Genomic DNA, 27,424 nt, shown 5'->3' with positions numbered 1-27,424 from the left:
ACAATTGGGCCCATCTCAAAAGATTTTCACTCCTGGCTGGGTGGGAAGAGAGACAAAAACCTGTCTGGGACCCTCTCTTGCTCTTCTGCTTGGAGGGAAGCAGGTAGCAACTGCATGTGGAGATGCTCCTGTTAACAAACAGGGCTTGGGCTGGAGGAGGGGTTGGTGAGGACTTCAGGGTCACATCTACTGTCTGAAAACAAACCAAAGACTTGGATTTATCATTTACTGCTTAGAAAAGTGGAAGCGAGGTGGTGGCTGGTCCTACGTCCCCACCTGGGCTGTGTGACCTGGTTTGGGGATGCTCAGGGATGTGTCCCAGCCCCAAAGCTTTGCCGTGGTCAGAGCTCCTGCAGGAGCTGCCTCCTGGGGACCTGCTTCAAAGAGTTTCCCAGCCCAGGGAGGAAGAGGATGGAAGAAGAAAATCCCACCCTGGGGATGCTGTTGTGCATTAGATGCTTTGGGCTGCTTAGTCCAGCCCAGAGGTGGGGGAACCCTAAATGACAGTGGTGGCTGTTGAAGGCGTGTTAGGGACACTGGCCCAAGGGCTGTGTGCAGCAGGGTCTTCTCATTGTGCCCAAGGACAACCCTGGGAGAGGGGAGAAAACATTCACTAGCAGTTTTCCTCCTGCTGCTTTGTTCTTTGCTTCCCAGCCAGGCTCTGCCAGGTGACGGTGATGGTGGCAATGTGCTCACACCTGGGTGGGTGCTGTGGGAAAGTAAATGGTGCTACTGGGTGACCCAGCACTGTGTGGTGCCCTGCAGCATCGCAGCAATATCCTGGGTGCCATGGACACTGGCACTGATCTCTTCCAGCCTGAGGGTGGCATCTGTGCAGAGGTGGCACCTGAGCAGAGGTGGTACCCAGCTGGAGGTGGCATCTGAGCAGATGTAACACCCAAGCTTGGGTGGCATCTGCCCAAGCAGAGGTGGCACCTGAGTAGAGGTGGCACCAAGCAGAGGTGGTTGGAGGTGGCATCCAGCAGAGGTTGCATTTGTAGGAAGGTGGCACCCAGCAGGGGTGGCTGGAGGTGGCTTCTAAACAGAAGTAGCAACTGAATGGAACTGGCACTGAGCAGAAGTGACTGGAGATGGCATCCAAGCAGAGGTGGCACCTGAACGAAGGCGACACCAAGCAGAGATGCCTGGCAGTGGCACCTCAATGGAGGTGACACGGAGCAGAGGTGGCTGGAGATGGTACTCCACAACCATCAATGACTCCACACAGACCTCCCATCACCAAACCCCCACCGGGGCAAGGGGTCCCCGGGGACCCCAGCAGGGTGTCACAGGGAGAATCGCAGGGTGTTTCCGTGGGGTTGAAGTCCCCAGCCGGCACATCCCTGCTGGGCAGCCGATCCCTAAAGGGTGCCGTGGCCGCACAAGGGCTGTCCCCTCTCCCGTCCTCTCCTGCTGTACCTCCTACAAATTCCGCTCGTCCCTCCCACTCCCTCCCAATGCTCTCCTTCTGTCAGGGAGCCGGGAAAGGCTGGGGATAAGGAAAGGACTCCGCAGCGAGGCCACCAGTCCGGCTGGCCGGCTCCGCGGATGCTCGGGCCAGGGAGCGCCCATGGAACTCCCCAGCGGGATGCTCCTCGCCTGCTCCCTCTGCCTCCTGCCCGGTGAGTGCCCGCTGCCCCCCTGCCCCCACCCCTCTTCCCCCGGCAAGGGGAATTACTTTTCTTATTTGCGAAAAGTGCTGGAGAAACCTCCACAGTTAAGGCTGTTGGAAAAGTCGTCCCGGGAGCGGGAGGGAGGCGGGTGGTGCAGGATGGGTGAAGGGAGTTGGAATGGATGGGTGGTTTTGATGGGCTCCTGGGTATGAGCGGGGGGGCAGCACGATGTCCTCCAGTCCACTTTCTCGTCTGGGCTGCATTTGCAGTGGGATTAGCCAGCGTTTTTATAAAGCATCAGATACAGGGGAAAAAATAAAAAAACCACCCCAAAAGTAAAAACCAGAACCTTTTACCTAGACTTAAACTTTTGTGACCCACAGGTGGTTTGTCTCATTGCACATGAGGAGGGCTGTGCAAAAGACAATTGCCTGGGGTTAAATAAGTTAACAGAGGCTTTAGGCGAGCGTTTGGTTTCAGCTTCCCCAAATTCGGCTCCGTGGGTGCGGGATGAGCCCGGCTGGGGGTTGGGGCTGGAGGGGTGTTTGTGCTTCTTGCTGGGCCACATTCGGGCTCACTTCTTGCAGAAAGATCCTCCCCGGCAGCGGGTTTTCTGCTGCAGTTCCATCTGGTATCCTCCCGCGTTCAGCCCAGTCTCAGAGCAGCCAGGCTGGGGCTTTTCAGTGCTGCAAAGAGGGGGGGAAAAGAGCTTTTCCCCGCTACCAAGAGTTCTGCCACCGGCTCCCGCCTACCCCCAGCCTGCAGTGCTTCTGCCACTGTACATATTCCTAAACATCCTGTTGGAAAAGCACACTAGGGTATGGGGTTTTTTTTACTTTTTTTTTTTTTCCCTCTCTTTTATATAATTTTTTTTTTTCCTTTTCTAATTGCACTGTTGCTTGATCCTTTAAAGCAAGCCGCAGCCGAGCTGCCTTTCTTTGCTTAATGGGGACCATGTGTGTTCCCTCGCATGGCGGCAGGGCTGCCTGCGTGGAGCGCAGCCCCCCCATGCCGACGTGGGCCACGGGGCCGTGGGGTGACCCCTCCTTAAAGAGATGCTGCTCGGGGGTACTTGGTGGTGATTGCCGAGCGTGGCTGAGGGATGTGGTCGAGATGTGACTCCTCCCCGGGCTGAACGGAAATCGCCCACGCGAGAGTTTCTGTCCACAGGGGTTCCTGACTACGGGGGTTCCTGTTCACGGGGGTTCCTACCCACCCACGGGTGTTCCTGCCCACCAACGGGTGTTTCTGCCCATGGGGGTTCCTGTCCATGGGGGTTCCTACATACCCTCAGGTGTTTCTGCCCACGGGGGTTTCTGATGCTTCTGGAGCAGCCAGCAATGGCAGTTCCACTGCAGCAAACGTGAGCCATGTACCAGCGAGAGCAGTTAGTGCTTCCAGCACCCTGTGGGGGTCTCCAATGGGGTGTGTTGTGACCACCACTCGATGTATTTTGCAGAGGACTCACACTGGTGTTATACCATCCAAACTAAAAGTAATTTTGGGGTGACGTGCAGGACCCCTGTGGTCCTGGGCTGAGCTGAGGGTGCCCGGCTGGGTTGCACATCCATGGGAACAGTCCCTTTGCTGAGATGTGATAACCTCCCTTGCGTCAGCCTATGTGTCTCTTTTCCTTCGCTGGCTTGGTTTTCCAGAGAAGGTAGTTGGTTCCTTCCCTCTCTAAAGGGTCACCAAATGGCAAAAACATTGTACTTGCCCCATGGGGCATGTTTGGGACTGTCCAGATGGGTTCCCAAGGAACCCTCCAGCCCAGGCTTTGATGGTGGGTACTTAATTTTGGGTGCTTGCACAGTTCCAACAGCAGAATTAAGGCATCACACCTCCTTATCTACCACTTGTCCATGCTCTGGCCAAAGATTGGCCAACACCCACCCTGAGGTGCATGGGGCTCTGAGAAGCCAACTCCCCTATAGACCCCCAACAATCACTTTTCTGGCATCTCCCTGGGAAAGGGGCAGACCTGCTGCTATTTATTCCTGATGATTTTTGCTTTACAGCTAATAAATACACTGCAAATTAATAATCAACACATTCCTTAGGGCTGCAAAACGTGGCCATCAAATGGCTCCTCCCTGGCTTTTTGGGGGCCAGAAAGCTGGAATTGTGGAAGTACAAGGTATTTGTGTAGCTAAAGCCCTGGGACTGTTTGTCAGAGATTTTGTGGGTAACCAGGAATGTTAGAAGACATGAGCCGGTGATGACTGATCCTCTGTTCATTCTCAGTATTCCCTGGCTCTCCATCCACCGCTGCGGCAGCCACCAAACACCGTCTGGTTTCCTAACAGCTGGTGACAAATGCTGGCTTTGAGATGGTGACCTGGAGAGGGATTTGGTGCTTCCAGAATCTCATCTGGCAAAAAGTGCTTGATGGGAATTAAAGCTAGAGGGAAGCACAAGGACAAAAGGGTAATGGCTTTAAAGTGAAAGAGGGGAGATTTAGGTTAGATATAAGAAAGAAATTCTTCATCAGTAGGGTGGTGAGAGCCTGGCCCAGGTTGCCCATCCCTGGAGACATCCCAGGCCAGGCTGGATGGGGCTCTGAGCAACCTGAGCCGGTGAAGATGTCCCTGCTCATGGCAGGGGTGGCACTAGGGGAGTTTTGAAGATCCCTTCACACCCAAAACATTCTGCGATTCTATGACACATAGCCCACTCTGGTCCTAAATACCCTGTATCATGGCAGATGGGTTGCAGAGGAGCACCCGATGCCACCAAAGCTCCTAGTGGTGGTAGGTATGGGGTCACAGGAGGGATGTTGAGGATGCACCTCCACAGTGGCCATGTCAGGGTCCACAGACCTGCTGTCCCATCGCAGATGTCACCTCTCCTGTATGGGTTTGAGTGATGAGAGAGGACACAGGCGTGAGAAGAGCAAGTTTTCAAGTGCCAGCCCAAGCTGTTTGACCCCAGCACACTCCAGGTTTTTGGCAGATGGGAGCTCCCTCACCACCACGTGCTCCTGGGCTCCTCCTCATCCCTGCAAGGAAGTAAGAGCCCAGTGTGACACATGTTCTTCTCTTGTCGCCTTTGCCTTGGGTCACCTGCAGTGCTCCCAAATCCTGTGTCTCCTCCTGTGCTATCCCTGGGGACCTGCAGCATCCCAGGAGCAGGCAACTGTCTTTGCCCTGGGGAATTTGGTAGAAGAGCCTGTGTGGACCCAAATGCAGGTTCCCATGGGCTGGACTCAGCCTTCAGGTTGCTTTTTCCCCCTGTGTTGGCTCAACCTCTCTCCAGAAACTCTCTCCTGAGCTGTGAAAGTGCTAGAAGCCAGTGAAACAGGCTGCATTTTCCCCACAGCAAAAGGCAAAAAAGAGGAAATTCTTCCGACAGCTCCACTGCCCAGCTCACAGCTCCTTAAATCGTGAAGGCAGGGAGCTAAAGTCCTAAACCTCTCCCAGCAGCAGCCTAGATGTGTCACAGCAAGTGCCACCAGGATGTGAATGGCATCGTCCCAGAGTTCCTTTGATGTCAGTGAATCCACTGCAATCCCATCCCAGAGGATACAGGCAGAGGTGTGGGCAGGAGGATGCTGCTGGGACCCTCTGAGCATCCCCCCTCACGGAGGTTTCCCTTACAGGGAGGACTTATTTTTATTCTTTTTGGCAGAAAAGGTGGCTTTTATTCCCAGTATTGTTTCCCAAATATGTTTTGGTCTTTTTTCTTTTCACTATTTGATCTGACAAGAATCAAAAGCTTGGACTCCGCAGAAGCTCCAGTTCGGAAAGGAGGTATTTGAGGCTTCCTGCCTTGGCTGCATTGCAAGCAAAACATGTGGCTTTTGGTCACTTATTTATGACCGTGATGTCACTCCTGACAAGAAAATGAGCCTCCGTTCTTTGGGTTGCTAAATCTCCTTGACAACCTCTCAAAAAGCTCACATTAGTTTAAGACAGTTTAAATATTCTCCGATAATTTTTTTTTCTCACTGCCTCGAGTGCACCCACATCTGTGGGCTGTCTGAAATTCCTCCCCTCTGCCATCCATTGCCTGGAAACTTGCTTCCAGATTATTTTACTTTTCTGGCCCCATTTTCCCTCCCGGTCCCTGTTACCTGCCACCAGTGGGATGCTCTGGCACAAGCCCCTTCCAGCATTTCTCCTTCCTCCTCCCAAAATTCAGAGATCTTTGCACTTAGAGAAGCATTCCTGTTATTTGTTTGGAGGTTTATGTTGCTTTTCGTGACCAGCCTATCTGCCTTTTGCAGGAGGCTACAGCTGCACAATGGTGTCCATGGGATTGGGGTCCCCAACTTATCCCAGTGTTCCTGCTACCCAAAAACCTCTGCCTGGGGCTCTGCAGTGCAAAATCAGAGAAACTCCGCTGAATGCAAAAAAAAATTAATCAGAAGAAAACCCATCACATCCTCTCTGATACTTGTTTTGCACCCAGGTGATGAAGATGCCTCTGTATTACCTGGAGTTGAACCTTGCTTGAAATACAAGGTTCCCTCCCTGAAAAGAGCCCCCTCCTCCAGCCAGGTCCAGCTGTCACCCCATCTCGCTGGTGGCAGTGAAGTGACACCCCAGGGTGCTCCCAGCTCCCCACAACCTCCCATGCTCTCCATGGCCGGTCCTGGCCTCCACTTCTCCACTGGGTACTGGTTAACTCAAAGGAGGTTTGAATTTGTTTTGTAATGTAAAATAAGGTCAATCTGCCACAAAATATGCTGGCTCTCATCCCACCCGTCTCCTTTTTTTTTTTTTTTTTTTTCCTTTTTTCTCCCCTGCTTTCTAGAATTTCTTTTTGTAGGATTTTAAAGTTCTTTACCTCAGTTCTCCTTGGCAAGACTCTGCTGTTCTCTGCTTACAGAGCCAACGTGACAGATTTGTTCCTATGACTGCAAAAAATTAGGTTTATCCCTAACATTCCTACCTATAAAAATCCTTTCCATTCTGAATTTTTCTGCCTGGGAAGCAGCATTCCCAGCCTCTCCTGTTGACAAGCTCTTTACACTCCTATAACTACCAAACATGAGCCTTCTGCTGCTTTTAAAGCCATCCTTACTAGGGATGCCAGGATTCTTTATTTGCAACCGCAGCTACTTTCTGCCTGAAGGCAAACGAAGAGCTGGGATATCCTGGCTGTCGTATATCTCCCCTGCAGCACTGTCTGCCTTGCTGGGACCTGGGCCATGCCCCTCTACACTTAAAAATAACCTGTGGGGAAAATAATATTGTAAATTAAATACATGTCCCCATAGAAGCTGTGCAGCTTTTGCACCCATGGAGGGTTTGATCGTGATGTTGGCCTGATCCAAAGTTTAAGTGTGTCCAGATAGAGACCAGGATATTTAGGGCTAATACGTGCTGGCTCTGGGACATGGGACAGGGCTGGCTTCATTTTGCAGTAAAAGAGGCAACACAGTGCCCAAGTTCCTTGGCACAGATCATGCTCTTCCCTCCCACCTGGACATGATCTTTGCCCCCAGCTCATTTCCCCATCAAATGTACCCAGAGGGGCTGTGGGCACAATCTGGGTCATCTGCACCCATGGGTGGGTGAAGGGGCTTCTCCAGCAGCTCCAGAATGCCCCAGTCCTGGGGACACTCACCCAATGCCCATCTGCACAGGGTTCAGTTTCTGGCAGAGCGGCCAGACCAAAGCCCCCCAAATTTGCTCCCTGGCAAGCAAATTGCTCTTGCAGGTTGACACATGAGCATCAGAGTCCCTGGAGCAGGATGCCACAGCCAGGGATCCCGCTCCTGCTGTCCAGTGGGGATGTCCCACAGAGTGGCCTTGGAGAGAGGACTGAGCCCAAAAATCTCCCTGTCTGGGTCTGAGCATCCACCCTCAGAGCCATCCCCCCTCCAGAGCCATCTCTGCCTCACAAACGCCCAGAGGCACCAGCTTTTGCTCACACGGGAAAAGTGAATCCCAGCTTTGGCTCTTCAGTACTGCAGAACCCTTGGGGACGGCAGGAGGTGGCCCGTGGGGACAGATGGGACGAGTGATGTGCTCCAGACCTGTCACACCACACATTTCCTATGGATCCCCAGCCCAAGGTCCCTGCTGGGGTGCGTGGGGACATGGTCGTGGCCAACCCCACTACGAGCAGCTGTCCCAACACAAGGGACCTGAGGAGATGTCACAGAGGAGGGGGATGCTCTCCTCTGCCCTCCCCCTGCCCGTCCTGCCAGCCGTGCCTTAAGCTGATTCAGTTTTACAGCAGCCTAGAGGAAAAATCCTTTTTCCTTTCTTGTAAACCAGAAACACACTTTGTTTTGGTAGCAGCGGTGGCCCCAAGGGGCACATTGGTGCAACTGGGGTGAAGACCCTTTGCAGGTGGGCTGGGAAAGGGACCTGGCCTCCAGAGTTTGAGCAGCTGTGGCCTCTTAATTCTAAATGAACCCACTTAAATCTGCAGCCCCAGGGCTGTTTGCTTCTTGGGAGCTTGGTGCTGGAGCTCAGAGTGTTAGGTGGCTGCAGGTGAGGTGGGCTGGGCTCCTCTCCGTCCTCCTCTCCGTCCTCCTCTCCGTCCTCCTCTCCGTCCTCCTCTCCGTCCTCCTCTCCGTCCTCCTCTCCGTCCTCCTCTCCGTCCTCCTCTCCGTCCTCCTCTCCGTCCTCCTCTCCGTCCTCCTCTCCGTCCTGGCTGCCTCTGGGAATGCTGTGCCATAGAGCTGCTGCCATGGGGTAAAAACACTCCTCTTTCATGTAGGACCCTCCTGGGCCGTATGAGACAATTTGGGGGAGCAGCACTCTCAGGATGGTTGAGGTTGGAGGTGCCTTGCGAGTTCACTTAGTCCAAGTCCTGCTCAAGCAGGGTCACCTGGAGCAGTTTGTCCAGTGTTGTGTCCAGTTGGGCTTTAAATTATCTCCATGAGTGGAGACTGTGCAGCCTCTTGGGGTGACCTATTCCATTTCTGACCATGTGAAAAAGCATTTTGTCTTCCCATCTCAGTGCCTTGGCTGATGGGATCCTTTCTTTTTTTCCTCCTCAGGGTTCAGCGACACCTTTAACATTGACACCAAGACGCCCAAAATCATAGCTGGCTCTAAGGAAGCATATTTTGGCTACACGGTGCAGCAACATGACATCGGGGGAAAAAAATGGTAAGTGAGCTATGCACCAGGCTCTGAAGATGAGGGGATTAAAACATCCTACCCAAAATACTGAAGTTCTCCTCCTACTCCTTCCAGCCGCTGGTTTGAGATGGGCAATGCTGTGGCTCCAAGGGAAACTAAGGTTTGATTGTGGTGATGCTCGTGCCAAGCCAGCCTGGGCAAAGTAGATTGCAGAAACCTTCTTCCTTTCAAAAAGAGAAGTTTTATGTTGGGGGTGACAGCATATTTTGTTTTCGATTGGGGAAGGGGGGTGGTGTATGGAGGGTGATATGCTCTGGCTGCCTCTTGGTGACAGGTGATGTGTTTGGGTTCTGGTTCAGACAGGTTCATGGTTGCATGGTGCTTTTCAGCCTCAGACACTTGCTGGAAACCCATCAGGGTTTTGGGTGGAGGCCATCCCATTTTATATAGTTTCCAACAAAAAGCTGCAGTCTGCAGAAGTGCTCAGACTGGCCTACGTCCGTCAGGAGTGCAAGATGAGACGTGGATGGGCTTTGCTCACGTTTTGAGTTTCGTGGCGGGTTTTGCTCCTTGCCAGGGCTGATCCCCGCTGGAGGATCCTGCACAGATGTTGGCAGAGACCCTTGGTGCTCCCCAGCAGCACATCTGGATGCTGCAGTGATGAGGAAAACTCAAAAGCTCTGTGACTCAATTACTGCAGAGCTGAAGGATCTGCCCCATGGGTGGATGACCCAGGGGAAGTGTGGATTGGATCTTGGGAACAATTTCTTCCTGGAAAGGGCTGTCGGGCATTGGAACAGGCTGCCCAGGGCAGTGCTGGAGTCATCATCCCTGGAGGGGTTGAACAGATGTGGAGATAAGGTTCTCAGGAACATGGGGTAGTGCCAGGGGTGGGGTATAACAGGCTTGTGCTGACTTTGCCTGTCTTTTACTGGTGCTGGTGGGGGGTGCAGGGCTGGAACCTGTCCTGTGCCCTCAAGCCCAGCTGATATTTCACTGCAAGGAAGAGCAGGAGGTTTGGCTTTAACCTTGGACATTGTGTTGCATCAGGGCTGTGGGACCCATCCAGGCTCCAATGCTCCCAGCTGCATCTTGGAGAGATGTTTGCAATTAAATCCATGATGATGTTTCCACTCTTGGGGTCCCAGTTTCTTTCTGCTGTCCAGTGGAAACTCAAGTTAAAGCTTTGATTGGTGGGATAAGGTTCGGCTTTCCTCTGGACTGAGACTCCCCAGAAGTGTGATTGTACCAGGTACCAGTGCATCTTTATAGGAGGACATCCCTGTGGTCCACGAGCAGGTTTGCAGGCAGCAGTCAGAGCTTTCTCCTACAGCTGACCCTACCTGGGACTGTCCTGGGGACTAGGTGGTCTCTTGAGGTTTTTTTCATCCTTGTTCATGAAACTGAGCTTAAGGGACTGCTTCTCAAACAGTCAGCTTAAATTTAACAAACCAGAAACATCTGGCACAGGACACAGTCCTCCACCCTTCCTTCACTTGAGAATGTGGATATTTATCCAAGGAATTGCTTTTTTTGGGTGGTGAAGAATTTTGAGGAACCTGACAGCACAACTGCTCATGACCAAAGCCACTGGTGTGTGGCGCAAACACGGTTGTCAAGTAGTTCCAGTAAATAAAGCGAACTCCTGCAGTGTCCCATGCTTGAGACCTGGGTAGGGACAGCTGGTATTGGTAGATGATGTTGCTCTGCTTGGTGTGAAGTCTTCTATCCTCTTCTCCCTCCATGTGATGCTGGAGCACATGTGGGCAATACCATGCACTTAATTTCTAAGGGAATTCCAGCCCAGCCTGGTGTCTCCATCTCTCACCTACTCCCTGGCACATCTGCAAGATGGTGGGATGGAGACCATGTTGTCCAGGATGGCTGATCTGATGTTTCTAGAGAACACCCCTTTTCTGTATCTCATTTCGTCCTAAATATGCCAAAAATCATGCCTTGGAGGAGAACAGCGTGTCCATGTGTGAGTGTCACTCATGCACCTGGTTCCAAGGAGCTCATGTGCCACCATGCTCCTCAAATGATAAAGTGACATTATGGGTTCAGGTGGTGGGACCTGGGACCCCAGCTGAGCATTGTTCCCAAGGATGGACCCTCCTCACCCACCCCAGGGCAGTAGGTGCAGGACATGGAGCCTGTCCCATCCCTTGACCTATCTTGCAGAGGTGCTGCCCAAGGCATTTATTTAGGTGGGATCCCATGAAATTCCCTCCCTCCCCTTGGGAGGCAAAGCTGCTGGGTGTCCACCACTTGGTTTTACTGCTCCACAGACATTTCTGCCCAAAGTGAGCTCCCTGAGGGGGAGGCCATGCAGAGACTGGTAGAAAACACTTTTTTTTTTTTTTTTTCCTTTTTTTTTTTTAAATATTTCCAGCCCAATTGTAGCTATAGATGCTGTTATAGGTGTAATCCAAGCTGCACCCAAAGACTGCAATTCCTGTGCCATCTGAGGGCTTTCAGGCTTTTTTTCCTCATGCCTTTGAGCTGCCACCATCACCAGCAGGGTGGTCAAGGGCTGCCTTCCCTGAAGGCCGGCAAAGGGAGGATATTTTTCTGTATTTCCCAGCAAAGACCAGCTCTGGCTCACTTTTGCCCTTTGTCACATCTGTCCTGCTGACATCAGGCAGGACACAGCCGTAGTTTTCTCCTCTGCATGAAAAAATGAATGTTCCCCGCACAGAATGAACATATATACGTAAGTACAGCATGTATTTGAAGATGCAATTATGTAGTATAAAATGTCTATTAAATATGTGTATGCAGTTAAAAAATAAGCCCACCATGACTCACTCTGGTTGAAGGATAAATGACTGAACAAACAAAACATCTATAGTATAAACCAAGAACGTACAGAGAGAGTGGAATATTAATTGTGGTGAGTCTTAGCCAGCCCCAGGAGCTGGCAGGAGAAAGAGAGATGCTGAGATGAAAACCTAGTTGCTGGTAAGGCAGAGGCCAGACCAGCATCCTTGAATACCGGTCCCAAGGAGTTCAATAAAATTCACTGAAATGCAGAAGAGCTCAGAGAAACTAAATGGTTATCTCATATAGGAGTGATGGTTATAACAACGTGTGGACACCCGGCTGCCAAATACCAAATGTGGAATTTGAGGACTTTGGCACCTATCCTTCAGTCTGAGTCTTTTAATGCTGCTTTTGGCTAGTGTGGATGGTTTTAGAAGGGTTTTAAAGCAGCTTTTATGTATATTTATATATATGCTTGTGTGTGTAGAGGCATATTTGAGTGTATACAAACTTATATCTAATATTCTCTAGGTATATTTTCAGTTGTAACTATTTCCCTTTTTCTAACCTTTGAGGGAGGGCGCTAGATCATTTTCACATGGGGGCTGTAACTGTAACCCTGATAGTGGAAAATCTGGGAGGAAAGAATTCAGATTATTTAACTCCAGAGGAAAAAAAACCACTTGAATATATAGTGCTCAAGAAGCTCATGGTTTCTGGGGTGTCTTTCTGTGCCCACTGTCTTCCCGAGTGGCTTTCAGACCTCCCTCTTAACACATTCTCTCTTTTTTTTCATTAAACTGGAGGTGCAACCCAAGTGCTTTCTCCAAGTATGTGAACGGAAAAAGTGACAACAGGTTACTGAAATTCATCTTAATGTGCAACGAAGCTTCGTGCAGCAGCTGCTGGTGCAGGCAGGGCAAGTGGTACCTGGTGTTACAGGGTCCAAGCATCCCCAGTACCCCGGGATGGGCATCTCAGGTGAAACCTGGGGGAATATTTTGCTGGGGTAAAGTGGCCTGGCTGGAGTTTTGGTAGAAGGAAGCAGAATTGTAAGGGTAGAGACAATCGTGGTGTTGATCTGTAGTGTTGAGTTGGCCTGGAGCTGCTCCTCTGTCCCAAGTCATGCTTTGGCTCATATCATTTTGAGGATATCTAAGGTGTGAATCATGTGTATCCAGGCAGGTTTGGTGGTGTGGATGGATTTATTTGGGAAAAAGTGTGTTCAAATATACAAAGAGTTTTCTCAAATGCACATGGGATTCATGTCCCTCAAATGTGGAAGCTCCTATCCCCATATGTGCTCTCCTTCTGCTGCACATGGATATTTGCAGCAAATAGAAATTTTAATCACCTTGAGTCTGGGGAGAAAATGTTCTTAGAGGTCCAAAATCAGGTTAAAAAAAAAAAAAAAAAAAAAAAAGGGAAAAATGTTCCATCCCTTTTTCATCTTCATTCTCACAATTACTTGTCTTGATTGCTCCCCATCATCCCACGGGCAGGAACTGTGTCACTCCCTAAGGAAGGACAACAGGACCCGTTCCCTTGGAGGACACACCAACCCCTGCCCCTGGCTTCCCATTGTCACCCAGCCAGTCCAGGACATAAGCAGGAGAGGGGCCTGGAGGGTGGGTTGTGGCTCTACAGAGCAGATGGCAGCTGACCTGATGCTCAACGCAGGGACTCCTGCCCCGTGCCGGCTTCTGTCTGTGGATTGAAAGTTACCAGCTGTGTAAAAAATGAACCTTGAGAAGATTTGGCTGTGGAAGGAAAACCCTGGGAATAAACATCCATTAGCCTTCAGAAGCTGTAAAAATAATAAATACAGCATTCCCGAGCTGGCTGAGGCCAGGGTTTTGCTGATGTGGCTGGCGAGGTGGCACGGCTGGGGACTGGATGTAGGATTTGGGGTGCTGGGTGCTCTCTAACTGCTCTCTCCCTCCTGAGCTCATGTCTCGTGCTGTCCCAGCCCTACTTTGTAGCACAGGGGTACTGGGAAGCCTCGGAGCAGGGTTGGATCCCCTGGAACACCCCTGTGCACAGTTTTGCACTTTGCAAACACACCAGGGCTGTCCACCCACTTCCAGGGGTGCCTGGAGGGGGACAACCCTGAATTCCCCCATCCCCACAGCTGCTCTGGGCACAGACATGACGTTTCCAGTCTGAGAGCAGCCAAAGGGAAAAAAAAGAAGAGGGAGAACAGAGGAAAAAAAATATCTGCTTGGTGGATTTAAAGCTGTAATTGTGCTGATCTGGAAAAACAGTTAAAGGGTTTGCTATTTCCCTACTACTGCGAGAGGCTTTCTTGGCTGTAATTCTCCTGTGGTTTGGCCCGTGCCCGAGCGCTCAGATTATTTTGGTGAAAGGGTACATAACTGCAAAGCATTCCTCCGGCGCAGGGATCGCATCTGCTCCCAGCTCTCCCTCCCACTGCACCAGGGCCGCAGGGTGAGGGATGCTGTCGCAGCCCACCCCATCTCCCGTGTTTAGGGTTTGACCCTTTTTTGGCACATTATGGCCTGTTTTTCAAGAAAATCCATTGGTTCTATTGTGAGCATTGCTGGGCTCTTTGGGGCTGCTCTGCAGGTTGATCTGTCCTTTCCTGGAGCCTTCCCAGGGCACCTTGGAGGACACAGGACATCTGACATACCTGGGATGGACCTTCATTGATATAAGACAGTGTGATTATCACACATCCCAGTGTCAGTTTTCATCAGCTTCAAGGTTAGGCCCTTTCATTTCTGTTTATATTTATTTTTTTAGAAAACATTTGGTCAAATCTGAGAAATAGATGTGGTGTGGTGTTGCTTGCTGTAGGGTTTGTACAGCTGGGGCTTGCAGGAGAACCTCCCCTTGGAGACAAACCCAGACACGCTTTCTCAGTCTGTGAGGAAGAGGAAAGAAGATGTTGGCCACCCTGTCCAGCAAAAATAGCAAAACAGCACTTGGTATTTTTATTTTCTGCAAGGGAACCAATGGGAGGCATGTGCAGAAATGGGGAATTTTGGCTACATGACAATTCTCACAGGGAGAGTAGCTGCCCTGCAGCTTCTGGGCATCTCAGCATCTCTATCTCACCTTCCCCATCGTAAGCACCTGAAACTTTTATCTGCCCCACCCCTATGGGTTGATTTGGGGCTTTCCAAACCACTGTGGCAAGGACAGCATTCCCTGAACTACCTTTGCTTTCCATGATTGCTGGGCTTCCCTCTCTAGGATGTACTAGGATCTTTAGTAAGAGCTGGAGGAGGCTCCATTAAGCATGAGCTTCAGCAGCCAGGGCCCAGAAAATTGTCTCCTTGGAGTTTTTTTTAAAGCATTCTCATTGCACCATAGTGTTAGCATCCAGGAGCAGCCCTAAGATCCCTCCTTTGGTGAGACCAGGGGAGTCTGGAGGTGGATGGACACCAGGTCCTGCCTGTGCCATCACATTATACATGCTGTAAAATATCTATAGCCTTATTTATGAAAATGTCTATGGAGGAAGGGGGTCGTGCTCCTTTGCATCCCATGTTATTTGCCCATAAAAAAGCCGTTGCAATTGCATCTTCATTATTTAGGGTTGGGGCCTTCGTCCTCTGGTCTGAGCACGCTGAAAGGCAGAAGGATGGAGCTGTGATGTTGGAGACAACAGTGCCTGCAATGCATAAATGCATAGGGTGGGACACCCCCCCAAACACTGTTAACTGGTGATAACTAGAGACTGGGGAAAAAGCAAGAAGCAGCTGGTGAGAACCACAGCCCCAGATCAGCATTTGTTTTGGAAACCTCCAGAAGAAAGCCAGAGATCGCACAAGTCCTGACGTACGTGTGCATCGACCAGCAGCTCCAAACACTGCACTGGAAACCACAGCTCAGCCAAGAGTCACTGATGGGCCTCGCCTGTAAACACCTCTTTATTACAATATCCCCAAGTAAAAGGGAAAAAATTACACCAGGAAAAATAAGAAAGTATCATTACTTCTGACCACAATATTCTGCGAGTTCCTCGGACATGTTTTGCAATGCACCCGTCATCTGCTATTTTAAGGAGAGAGCTGGTAATTTTGCTCTCTGCCATGGCTGTGGCAGCGCAGAGCTCAGATGCTGCTTGTCCCCATGTGCTGGTGCTGGGTCCCTCAGGGCTGTTCCTGTGACGTGGCCACTCAGCGTGGGGTGGATGTGGCCCGCTGGCCCTGCCTGGCCATGGGAGGGGTTTGCAGATGTGCTGCGGGAATGGGCAGTGTAATTAGGAGCATCCATTCCCTGTGATAGTTTCAGTGCGTGAACAGCTGGTTGAATTACAGCCGTGTTTATGTTTCATTTTGCAATGAGAGGATGAGAGGGTTTGTTATAAAGCAGGAAAAACATTTATCAGCCTTAAAAAAAGAAAAAACAAAAACAAAAAACAAGGGCTGTGTTTGTGTGCAGCAGTGGCAGATGGATGGACTTCTGCAGGCAATCCTGAGCAGGAGGTGACAAGGTGGGGCAGGGATAGGGAAAAAGCTCATGTGCAGGAGCTGGGCAACATCTGGACCTGGTTGCCTGCGGAGGGTACCCAAACCTCAGAGCAAGGACGTGGTACATCTTGGGAGAGAAATCTCCTAAAACTCAGTGTGGGGATGGAGCACTGCAGCTGCTTTGTCATTAATAGATTGTCTGTTAACCGGGGAGTACAGGGAGACTTGGGAGTGAGCAAGAGGCTCTAACACCTCCACAAGGAGTGCTTCTGCCAAGGGGTGATTTGTAAGGTGGGCAAAACAGTCTGTGTGTAACAGTCCCATGCAACTGTTGCTAAATAACGAGCCTGAATGGCTGGTTGGTAAATGAGTCAGCCCAAAGGTTGGGGCTGGAGCAGGGACCCCCCTGAGCTGTGTGAAGGACGTCAGCCCAGAAGCGGTGCTGGGGCTGGAGATGCTCGGGAAGGGATCGGGATGAGATGATGTTTCACGCAGAAGAGAAGGATGTGGATGGAACAACCATGACCAGGAAGAGAATATTCTCCTGGGTGGCAGGGCCTGGGCACATTGTCCCTCACCAAGGGTGATGCAAACCTGATGCAGACACTGCAAATACTTCCCTGCTGTAACCATCATCTTCCTCCTCCTCCCCCATCAAGCACCCTGGGCTGATGGAACATCTTGCTGCTGCCAGGTGGGAAAGCAAATGTTTGCATCACTCCTGGCTTTCTGCACCATGCTGTTTCAAAACTGTATGCTAAATGTACCCAACTGATATTATTTAATATGCCGTTAGCCCGGCACATGTCAGGAAGGCTTGTTGGTGCTCACAGACCCAGTATTTCTTCTCACTCCCCTCCTAGATGTCCCAAGCTCCTGCCCTGGCTGTCCCTGGCCTGTGTGGCTGCTCTGTAGAGACCAAAAAAAAGCAGTTTGTCGTCTTCTGATGTCCCTGCTGTACCTTCCTGGGCTTTGGGCAGTGCTAAGGGTTGGATCTGGCTTTAATAATACAATCATCACAAACTCAAACTCCCTCTGTGAGACAATGTTGGAGCTCACTGGATACCTAGTCACAGCTGTTTGTCCCAGTAGTGTTTTTGTGGTGGCCCTTGGTCACCGACATGTGGGTTTTCTCTGCTCGTGGTGAGCAGAACTGGCCAGGAGAGCATCTGCCCATTGTTGCCTATGCAATGTGGTGGGGTCGTCACCACCAGCAGAGCCATCCTGCATTGCCTGTGCTCTTCAGCAGAGCTATCTCGCATTTAAAGATCAAAAAATAACCAGAAAGTGGTGAAATTATTTGCTAGAGGCTGCACAGAAAGCTGCTGTCAGACCAAGGGCTCATTTTCAGGTCACACATCCTCCTGTGCCTCTATGTCTTCGACTCCTCCACCTCTTCTGCCTCTCCTTGGGCTCCCACTAAGCAATTTTTCCACTGTTGCCAATGTGGAGAAAAACGTTTCAAAGCCCATTCCTCTGTCACATTCCCTCCAAAGAGCCCCAATCCCATTTAAACTTTTCCACAGCTGAACTCTCCCTTTCCTGAACCTCCTTAATCACTTCTTCATCCAGTTCCATCTTGAATAAATTAACTGCAAGTGAATTTGCCTTGCAGGAGATTAAGTGTCCCATTGATTGAAAAATTCTGTGAAAAACATAGTTTCTTCTCCATTCCTCCCAAATCCCTGCATTCCCGGATCACCAGCTAGACATACCTTCCTTTTCTGATTTCTTTCCATTTAATCAAAATATCCCAAGGCTCAAAATGAGCTTTGCAACCTCTCTGTGATGCACCTGGGGGGGCTGCTGTGCCCAGGGGGGTTATTCCCTTAAAAAAACAGGAATTTGCTGGATGCAAAAAGGCCGAGGGGTCTTGGGAGGACCCTTAGATTGGGGTGTGGGATCATCATGTGTATGGGGTGAGGGGCTGAACTACCTCCAGGTAAAGATAATACAGCCCTGGCAGGAGACAGTGCAGGTAAAAAGCCAACAGAACTTTAGTGGCAATAAGCAGAAATTAAAAACGTATGCAATAGAGAATAATCATAGAATCATCTAGGTTGGAAAAGACCTTTTAGGTCATAAATGAAGATAAACAGAAACTAAAGAAATGAAGAAGAATCATAGCCAGGAGGTGGTTTGGTGGCAGTGGGACACTCCTGGGGAGGGGATGCTGAGGACATCCCTCTGCCTCAGTGTGGAAACCTGGAAGAACATCCAAACTGCCATGAACTTTTAAGCACTGAACTCTGTGACAAATTTCCCAGGGGAATATTGGCTTCTCCATCACTTGATGCCTGCAAATCAGGGAGTGTCATTTTCCCTGGAGATGTGCTCCAGTCAGACATAGTTTACTGGATTTAGGACTGAGATAACTGGCAGGAATTAATGTCTGTGACACAGGGAAGTTCGCCAGATAATGTTCTGACTAAGGAAAAAAAAACTACCAACAATTCAGTCGGTGCTGAGCAGCTGTGACTCAAAGTGCTTTAGACGCTGAGGTGTGGCAGCATTTCAGGTTTTGTGTTGCCCTGTTGTGCTAGCAGCACTGTGCACGCTGCTCGTGTGCACGTGCAACGAAATCATTTAAAATAGTGGAAAAAAAAAGAAAAAAAGGCAAATGGAGCTTGACTCATCATTTTGAAGTTTGCTGTGAGACTTGCCCAGCGTGTGGTGCTGGACACAGCCGTCCCGTCCCCAGGACACAGGGAAGAAGGACCAGCCTGGGGCTTTGCTGGCAAAGCAGAAATTGAGTTTCCACCCCTCACTGCACAGGCAGAGCGGAGGCTCCTCGGATATTTCCACCAACAACTTGGTTGTCCATTTTTTTCTCTTTTTTTCCAGGGTGAAAGTTAAAAATATGTCCTCAGACATGTTGCTCTGAGCAGTCTGTGCTTTTCATATTTAATCCCCCCCGCCTTTTTTTTTTTTTTGCTTTTGTTTTCCCCATAAGGAGCACATGAAAAGGAAGGCGAGGGCGGGCTTGTTTGGTTCTTATTTTCTTTTAAAGCTTCGTTTATTAGCCAAGCCGTGACGCAAGGGCCTGCTGCTTCGCTCTTTGCAGAGGACTTTGCTTATTTAGCATCTGGTCACAACTGGGGGAATTTTGCAAACATTCAGGGAGTGCAAGCTGGGAGCTTTGGGGTGACCACAGGGATGAGGAGAACTGGGATGGAGCAGGGGACGGTCCCTGCTGCAGCAGGATGCTCCAATTGGATTTAGGTGATTTGGGATGGGATTTTTTTGTTTGGTTGGTTTTTTTTTGTTAGGAAAAAAAAATAATTACAGTACAGGTTTACAAACCACAAAATAAAGGAAAAGCTTTGCAAGCAACCTGTGAACTGGTGAGTTGAGAAGTATCTTTGACAGCCGACTTCAGGGAACACTTACAGCATCCCCACAACCCACACCTTTCAAACAGCTGGAAAAGCCTTTTTCCCGAGCTGCCAAGTTTCCATGAGAATCTGACAGCTTCAGCCAATGAATCATTTAAATTTAACTGAAAAGGGAAAACAATGCCATTGTCTATGGGAGACAAAAATTCTGGTTTCATGAGCTCCACAACCTCTTTGCATTCATGGCAGCAGCTGTAAATATTTGGGTTTTCTTTGAGCTTCCAGCCCTGAGGTGGGGCTGGGGAATTGGGGGAATGGGTGATTTGTAGTCGTCTGGTGTTTGAAAGAGATGATTCGACCTAATAACCGCTGGTGTGCGGGAATATTTATTAATGGGTAGTGTGATAATAGTGATATGTGAATATTAATTAATGGGAAAGTCTCAGCTGAGATTTTCCTGCACTTGGCGGGTAATCAAGGTGGGGAGGGCACCGAGGTGGAGCTGCTCTGAGAAGTTCATGTTCAATCCTGTTTACGTTAAATTCTTCTGTTGGAATGAAGAATCTAGAAATGAGAACGTCATCTTCTGAGGTGTCTCAGCCTTTATTTCCTTTCATCTTCAAGGCCTTTTTCTCTCCCCGCTCCCACACCCTTTCATACATTTTACATCTTCCACCTTCCTCCCCTCTCTGACCATGAGCAAATGGGCATCGATATTGCAGCAGAGAGACATGAGCAAACAACTTGTACAGGTCAGGGAGAAGGTACCAGGCTTCTCTGAACTTCTGGATGCTGTTGGGGACAGTTCCAGGTGACTATTATTTTCCCCTCATTAATCTCCGTAATGAAGCTGTAAGACAGGAAGTATTTCCATCAGAATCCTTAAACACTACAAAGATTTTGGAGGTTTTAATTTGGTGAGCAATTCCATTTTATAGTGGTGGAATAAAAGAATGAGTGTTAAGTGTCTTTGTAGAAGCAGCATTTTTTAAAAAATGAACATTTCTGGTCTAACAGGGAACATCTGGGCTGGGGACGGCTGCTTTGCCAGCTGCTGGGTAGAGTGACACAGAACAAAAGATGTCCTGTTTATCTGGTGATCCGGCCTCGGACGGTTGCATCCACTGATAGGATTTTGGAAGCTAAAAAAAGGGCAATGGAGCAGATTTATTTTGGGGCTAACACACTGGGAGCAGAAGGTGCCAGTAACCCGTGGTTCGGAGTATTTTTGAACTAGCCTGGAAGGAATGGTCACATTCCTCAGGTCCTGCTCTCTTCCTCCTTCAATTTGCTGTTTTGTACTATCCTGGTCAAGTCCAGAAGAAATAGGGAGAAAAATGCTTGCAGTGTCCCAGATACACCCCCACTAGTGGCCTGCACCCTTGGCAGGTACACGTGTTTTTACAAACTCCTCTTATTTTAAAGAACAGATAGATGCCCAACACCCTCACCTGCTGCTGAGCTGGGAGATCCTGATGTATGGCTCTGGGCTGCTTATCAGTAAACAACTCCAGGCTGGAGAAAAACTCCTGAAAAATAACTTCTTCAGATTTTTAGTGGGGAAAATTTCCCACAGATCCCAGTGTGATTTGCTATCACTGCCGAACCAGCTCCTTGCTGTTGCTTGGGCTATTACTAGGCAGGAATTCTTTGTATATGTCCGTGTTCTGAAGAAAGGGAAGGGTTCCTACGTGAAGAAGCAGTGAGAAGTGACACCTCTGTCCCCTCCTTCCTTCTAGGATGGGAGGAAATGGCCTCAAGTTGCACCAGGGGAGGCTGAGGTTGGCCCTTGGGCAGAGGACTGTTGGACGTTGGAACAGGCTGCCCAGGGCGGTGGTGGAGTCACCATCCCTGGAGGGGTTGAGTAGATGTGGAAATGAGGTTCTCAGGGACATGGGGCAGTGCCAGGGATGGAGGAAAAAGTGGACTCAATTTTGAGGGTCTCTTCCAACCAAAATGATTCTATGATTCTATTCCTGGGGCCAGCTGTGCCCACCATGAGACTTCAAATGGGTACTGAGGGTTTTGGTGATGGTACCAGCCACAAGCTGAAGTGGTGATGGGGAGTCCCTCACTCCTCCCTGCACCATCAGATGGTTTTTCAGACCTTGCTCACCACCAGGTATTTGTTCTCCGCAGTTCCATCTGATGGCCATTACTTCCAAGCAGCAGTGAGTCATCGTCCCTGGCTCATTGCTGCCTGCTCTCATGGGAAGAAGTCAAAATAGTGATTTTTCCTGCTTGCACCGAGTCAGGTTAGGCCTCCTGACACCTCCTGACCCATGTACCGGGATTCTGGGCTTGAGAATCATTTTATTTCCCTCCAGCAGTGGCTGTGGCTTTGTTCCCATGTTTCCCATCCCTCTCTCCCGCAGGCTGGTGGTGGGAGCTCCCTATGAAACCAATGGCCAGCAGAAGACTGGAGATGTCTACAAATGCCCGGTGACCAGTGACACCCACAGCAACTGCACCAAACTCAACCTAGGTACCGAGGGAGCTGGGGGGTTTTAACACAGCGCTTTTTATCACTGCTTTGGTCTATGAAGATGCACCCTGTTGCACTGCCCAGATTGTCCCCAAAAGTATGAGGACTGTGTGGTTTGGGAAGATTTTTAGATAAGGAACTATTTCAGGTGATCACATTGCTCCTGTTGCTGAGCTTTAAGAATGTCAGGGTAAAATCAAGAAAATTGGGCTAAAGTTAAAAAGTTATTTGTTTAACATAGATTAAACTGTTTTGTTTATTAAACCATCACGATAAAATTATCAGTGGATAATGGTCCCACTAGCAAGTACCTGCCTGCACATGGTGGTGTCTGATCCCTCTCTGGGGGTGCTCGGATGATGTCCCACTGCAGTATGTTCCCTGGGCACACACAAGTTTGCTCCCAACATCCAGCCTGTCCCTGCAGCTTCAGTATTTGGGGAACTGTCACCCAGCCCCATCACTGCAGAAGGAGAGACCCTGAGAGTGCTCTGGTCCCCCAGACATCCCAATCCCGTCTCCCCAGTGGAGATACCAAGATCCTCCTCAGGGTTTCTGAGGCTGGTCCAGCACCAACTGTGCCAACAGCACAATATTGCAATATGGGGACCTGCCCCGCCTGAGCTGGGCAGTGCAGGGCATGAGGGAAAAAGTCCTCTTTGCTGCCCAAAGTGTCACACTTGACGGCATGTCCCCATCTCAGCAGGCAACGTGAGAGCCGAGGACTTTCTCATGGTCCTGAGGAACATTGCTGGGATTTGGGGGCAAAGTCTGGGATTTTTTGAACATTTGAGCAGTTGTTCTCACTTTATTTTTCATCATTATGAATCTGAACTATCATGGGTTTCTACCAGAACTGATAAGAGAGAAGGAACTTTGGATCATCTGCAATATTTGATTGATTGGCTGAAAATTTTTTAAACTTTGTTTTCTTTTATCTTTTTTTTTTTTTTTTTTTTTTGGTCATTTGCTATGAGAACATCAAGATTCTTCAAGGAAATAAGTTTCCTGTGAGTGTAAATTTGAATCTTGCTAAAAAACAATCTTTTTTTCCATTGGAAATTCGTTTCCAGTGAACAGATCACTTCCATGAGCACATCCTATTCTATTTTTTTCCCAATTAACTTGTCTAGTTAAGCACAATCCACTGAGGCCATTTGAGTAAAACCAGACATGGAGCTGCCCTGGGGGAATGCTAAGATGACAGTGAGCACACAGCAGAGATGAGGCTGGACAAGAAGATGAAATGTTTTCCACTGAGGGTGGTGAGAGCCTGGCCCAGGTTGCCCAGAGAGGTGGTGGATGCCCCATCCCTGGAGACATCCCAGGCCAGGCTGGACGGGGCTCTGAGCAACCTGAGCTGGTGAAGATGTCCCTGCTCATGGCAGGGGTGGCACTGGGGGAGCTGGGGAGGTCCCTTCAACCCAAAATATTCTAGGATTGTATGATAAGAAACTTCCAAAGGCCATGGGCAACGAAACCTCCCAAATTTTGCCATTAGTTGCCCAATTTCTTCCTTTTCAGTTTGTTTCTCAGGCAAAATGGCAAAGGGGGAGCCCTCGCTTGCGGGGACCTGCATCACCCAGAGCCCCTGATGAGGAGGAACAGCCAGGTCGGGCAGCGGTTGTGTCACAGCTCAATGATACTGGTGGTAACAGAAAGACAGGACTGCCCCGGGGGCTGTTCCCAGTTTCTGGGCTGTGACACGGGAAACAAAAGCAATGAACAAAGATAAATCAGCTGCTAAATGCCTGCTGGCCCAGCAATAAAAGATGATATGCTAGACAGCTCAGAGGGGCTTCTTCCTAAAGACTGACTGCGTGAGAGATGCTCTGCCTCACAGCTTCACTCCCTAGAAGAATTTTTTTGTTTCTTTGTTGTGGCATCTAAGAAAAAAATCCAAACAATTCTTATCTTAACAACTGCTTCAAAAAAAAAAAAAAAAAAAAAAAACACCCAAAAGCACAACGTCTGCAGTGTAAGCAGGCAGGGACAGCTTTCCTTTGGCGTTCAGCGGCATTTCCTCTTGCTCCAGAGATGCCGGGCAGCACCACAGGGATGTGGGCTGGGTGCCCAGCATCCCTGCCCAGCAGCTGTCCCTAACTGCATCCTCTCTCTGAAGGACGGGTAACGCTTTCCAACGTCTCGGAGAGGAAGGACAACATGCGCCTTGGCCTCAGCCTGGCTACCAACCCCAAAGACAACAGCTTCCTGGTGAGGAACTGGGGCTTTGGCTCAGCACAGCCTCCCTGGGCGGGCACGGGGGGCATCACTGCAAGGGTCATGTACATAAGTGTGTAAAAATATGCAAAACCAGATGCATGTACATAAACATGTAAAAGCATGCAAAACCAGATGCATGCACATAAGCATTTCAAAGCATGCAAAATGACATGCAGGTACATCATGCAAATACACTGCTCTGTGTATTTATACATATGCTGCATGCACTGTGGGGCTCAGAAACCTCACTTTCCATGGGGAAAAAGATGCCAAAGGAGAGGACAACCTTGCAAAGCAACAATTAAAAAGTGGCCTTTTATTTGTTTTATATGCATTGTATGATTTATATGCATTATACGCTTTATTTTCCACCCCTCAGGCCTGCAGCCCTCTCTGGTCCCACGAGTGCGGGAGCTCCTACTACACCACGGGCATGTGCTCCCGGGTCAACTCCAACTTCAGGTTCTCCAAGACGGTGGCTCCAGCTCTGCAGAGTATGAGAACAATCTGCCCTGCAGCTCTAATCCTGGCTTTGAAGTCAGAGGGAATTTCTGTTCTCTAATCGCTTCAGTCCCATTGAGAAAACAAAGCGATGTCAGTGTTTAAGCAGAAGGCAAGAGAGCAGAGGAAATGGTTGCAGGGAAGTGATTCAAAGGGGGTTACGTACACAGACATCTGGTAAACATTTTCCTTTTGACTGACACCCAGAGAAGACAAAAAATACCTTATTCTTCCAAAACCAGAAATAAAAGTATCCAGAATATTTTATCAGTACAGCTAGGAAGGCAAAATAGGGAAAGAACTCAGAACTTTGCCACACAAAACAAAGAACTCTTTCACTCAAAGTTGAATATTTTGGCCCAAATTTGTAAGTTTGGATGCGTGATTTTATTTTAAGGTGTTAAATAAGCTTCCTGGCTTTCCTGGAGATGGTAAGAAATTGCAGAAGCCTGTCCTGCACCCTTGGGGCTCCCAGAAGCTCCTCGCCCCAGCTGGGCACAGGGTGCGATGCCCCAGCTCCGTCACCCATTTGATGTCAATTAATTCTCACGGCATAAAGCAGGGCACAGGAAAATGGACTTTTGGGATGCAGAGGTGGCAAAGGAAGAGCCCACCACCCAATTCTCAGTGTCAGTTCTCTCTTTATAGCCAGGAGATGCTTTTAGACCTCGCTGCAAATGGGTAATTGCTTTTTTTAGAGACAAGTTGGTTAACGATCAGAGTGTTATCATCTAGTGGGTGAGATGCAGAGGATGAGCAGGGGATGGAGGTGGTGAGACACATAAATGCCTACCCAAGGTGAAAAAAGCAACTAAATATCTGTCACTGGAAAATTCAGTATCTTCTGGGTTTCTGCATATTTTCTAAATAATATTTTAACATATAAGCAAGACAGAGAGGTGATGCTGAGCAATTTTCCCCACTGAAAACCAGTTGGCTGCCTAAATCCTTGGCAGCTCGTACTGTGGAGCCGAGTCCTGGGGTCCTCACTGGGGTTTTTGGCTGCATCATCACTGAGGATTTAACAGGAAGGGGAGGAAACGCCCAGACTGTATTGTATGGCAAGTAGAGGCAGGGCTGAGAAGTGACTCGGGGTGAAGCATCGCTTGGCGGGAGCAGCGGCGGGTGGATCCTTTAAAATATGCAACTATATTAGACCAAATAAAGGTCCAAATCTGAATCAGAAAAGGTATCACTGAGTGTTATTCTTAGAAAGTTATCCAGTCTTTCCTCAGCAGACAGGATGTTTGTGGCTTCTCTCCCTTATTAAAGCCGAAGGGTCTTCAGGAATTATTGAAATAAGACCTTTTTTTTTTTTTTTTTTCAAACAAATCATGAGAGCAAGTACCTGACTGTGAAAAATGAAGCTGTAAATCTCCCCTTTGAGAGCATTGACAAGGTCTTTTCAATAACACGCTGTGTGTTTTTCACAGGATGCCAGACTTACATGGACATAATCATAGTCCTGGATGGATCAAACAGCATATATCCTTGGGTTGAAGTTCAGCACTTCCTGATAAACATCTTGAAAAAATTTTATATTGGCCCCGGCCAGATACAAGTAAGCCCCTGCACAACTCGTGTGTCCCACCCCCTGTCGTGCCGAGACCCCTGGCCATGCATGCGGGGCTGTTTTCAACATTTTATGCCAATATGCTGTAATTTGGCACTGTGCTTTTTGAAAATAAACTGTCCATGTCTGGATTTTAAAGCCAGGCCCATGGAAATAATGCTCACATGAATGTTCCTAAACGAGTTATGGACAGAGCAGCATCCCACTTCTTGACTGGGCATGGGAGGATGAAATTGCGGAAATACAGAAATATTGCCCTGTGCAGAGGCAGCTTGTTGCAGCTGTGAAGAGCTCTCCATCCTTGTACTATCAGTAATTGTGGGCAGATTTCGGCAGGTGTTTGTGCAAGGGCATCCTTGACCATTTGCACAAATAACCCCCATGTGGTCCCATTTAGCGATGCTGTGGGTCTGCACTGGGATGCAGCACATCTGCATCACCCCAACCCATTATGGCAGGGCAGGGGGGAGAGCTGGCAGAGAAGAGAAATAAAATCCAGCATTTTCAACAGTCCCATAGAGGGAAAACTGGAGCAAATCTGGACAGAGCGATTGATTTTTCATTGGTTTCGTGTGGTTGACAAAGCGTGCTCATGTCACAGGCTCTTGCTATACCTTGCTGGTGTCCTTTGTGATATTCCTTTAATCCCCAGGTTGGAGTTGTTCAGTATGGAGAAGATGTCGTCCATGAGTTCCATTTAAATGACTACAGGTCTGTAAAAGATGTGGTAGCAGCTGCCAGTCACATAGAGCAAAGAGGAGGTACAGAAACCAGGACAGCCTATGGGATAGAGTTTGCTCGGTAAAAATCATTCACCTTCCCATTCCTCCTGATAACAAATTTTAAATCACTGTGTGTTTTTCTTTCCTCTCTCCTCCTTCACTTTTCCTTGATGCTTAGAAAGCAGGGGATACCACCAGGTTAAAAATGATGTTGCAAAAAGGCTCAGTCCTTAATTGGTGCTTTACAAACAATGCTTTGCAAATCTGCCCCATTCTCAATTGCAGTTGGACCAGAAGGAGGGTGCAGAGGGAGACTGTGAAAATGCATTCTCGTCCTGAAAGCACCCAAAACTGAGCTCTCAGCCCCCAAAAGTGACCCCACATCTGCCCCAGGCACTGTAGCTCTTTTGCAGACCCATCACATACCTCAGAGCTCGGTACAGCCCCGACCCACAGCTCCATCTCTGTTATCCAACAGAGGATGAGAGGAAACAGCTGCAAGTTGCACCAGGGGAGGTTGAGGTTGGATCTGGGGAACAATTTCTTCCCCAAAGGGCTGTCGGGCATTGGAACAGGCTGCCCAGGGCAGTGGTGGAGTCACCATCCCTGAGGGGTTGAACAGATGCGGAGATGAGGTTCTCAGGGACATGGGGTAGTACCAGGCGTGGCTTAACGGTTGGACTTGATGATCTTGAGGGTCTTTTCCGACCAAAATGATTCTGTGACT

The 27,424-nt window shown here is 49.2% G+C and overlaps 1 protein-coding gene across 3 annotated transcripts in view; it reads left to right on the top strand.

Annotated features, from left to right (window-relative positions):
* The first annotated feature begins 1,441 nt into the window (after window positions 1–1,441).
* ITGA11 (integrin subunit alpha 11) overlaps window positions 1,442–27,424 on the top strand; it is a 47,650-nt gene continuing 21,667 nt past the window's right edge. For 2 of the 3 annotated variants that reach the window (XM_005511186.3, XM_021299335.2), the window contains exons 1-7: window positions 1,442–1,622; window positions 8,572–8,683; window positions 21,569–21,678; window positions 23,801–23,892; window positions 24,281–24,395; window positions 25,836–25,963; window positions 26,628–26,776. In XM_005511186.3, coding sequence (XP_005511243.2) covers window positions 1,571–1,622; window positions 8,572–8,683; window positions 21,569–21,678; window positions 23,801–23,892; window positions 24,281–24,395; window positions 25,836–25,963; window positions 26,628–26,776 — 758 coding nt within the window. In that variant the 5' untranslated portion in view covers window positions 1,442–1,570. Of the gene's footprint in view, window positions 1,623–8,571; window positions 8,684–21,386; window positions 21,449–21,568; window positions 21,679–23,800; window positions 23,893–24,280; window positions 24,396–25,835; window positions 25,964–26,627; window positions 26,777–27,424 lie in introns of those variants that run through there. The other variant, XM_021299337.2, reaches the window with a different exon arrangement.

The sequence above is a fragment of the Columba livia genome, chromosome 11 (assembly GCF_036013475.1).
Source record: "Columba livia isolate bColLiv1 breed racing homer chromosome 11, bColLiv1.pat.W.v2, whole genome shotgun sequence".
Classification (NCBI taxonomy): domain Eukaryota; kingdom Metazoa; phylum Chordata; class Aves; order Columbiformes; family Columbidae; genus Columba; species Columba livia.
Note: the sequence above shows the minus strand (reverse complement) of the source record. Positions and strands in the feature narration are given on the sequence as shown.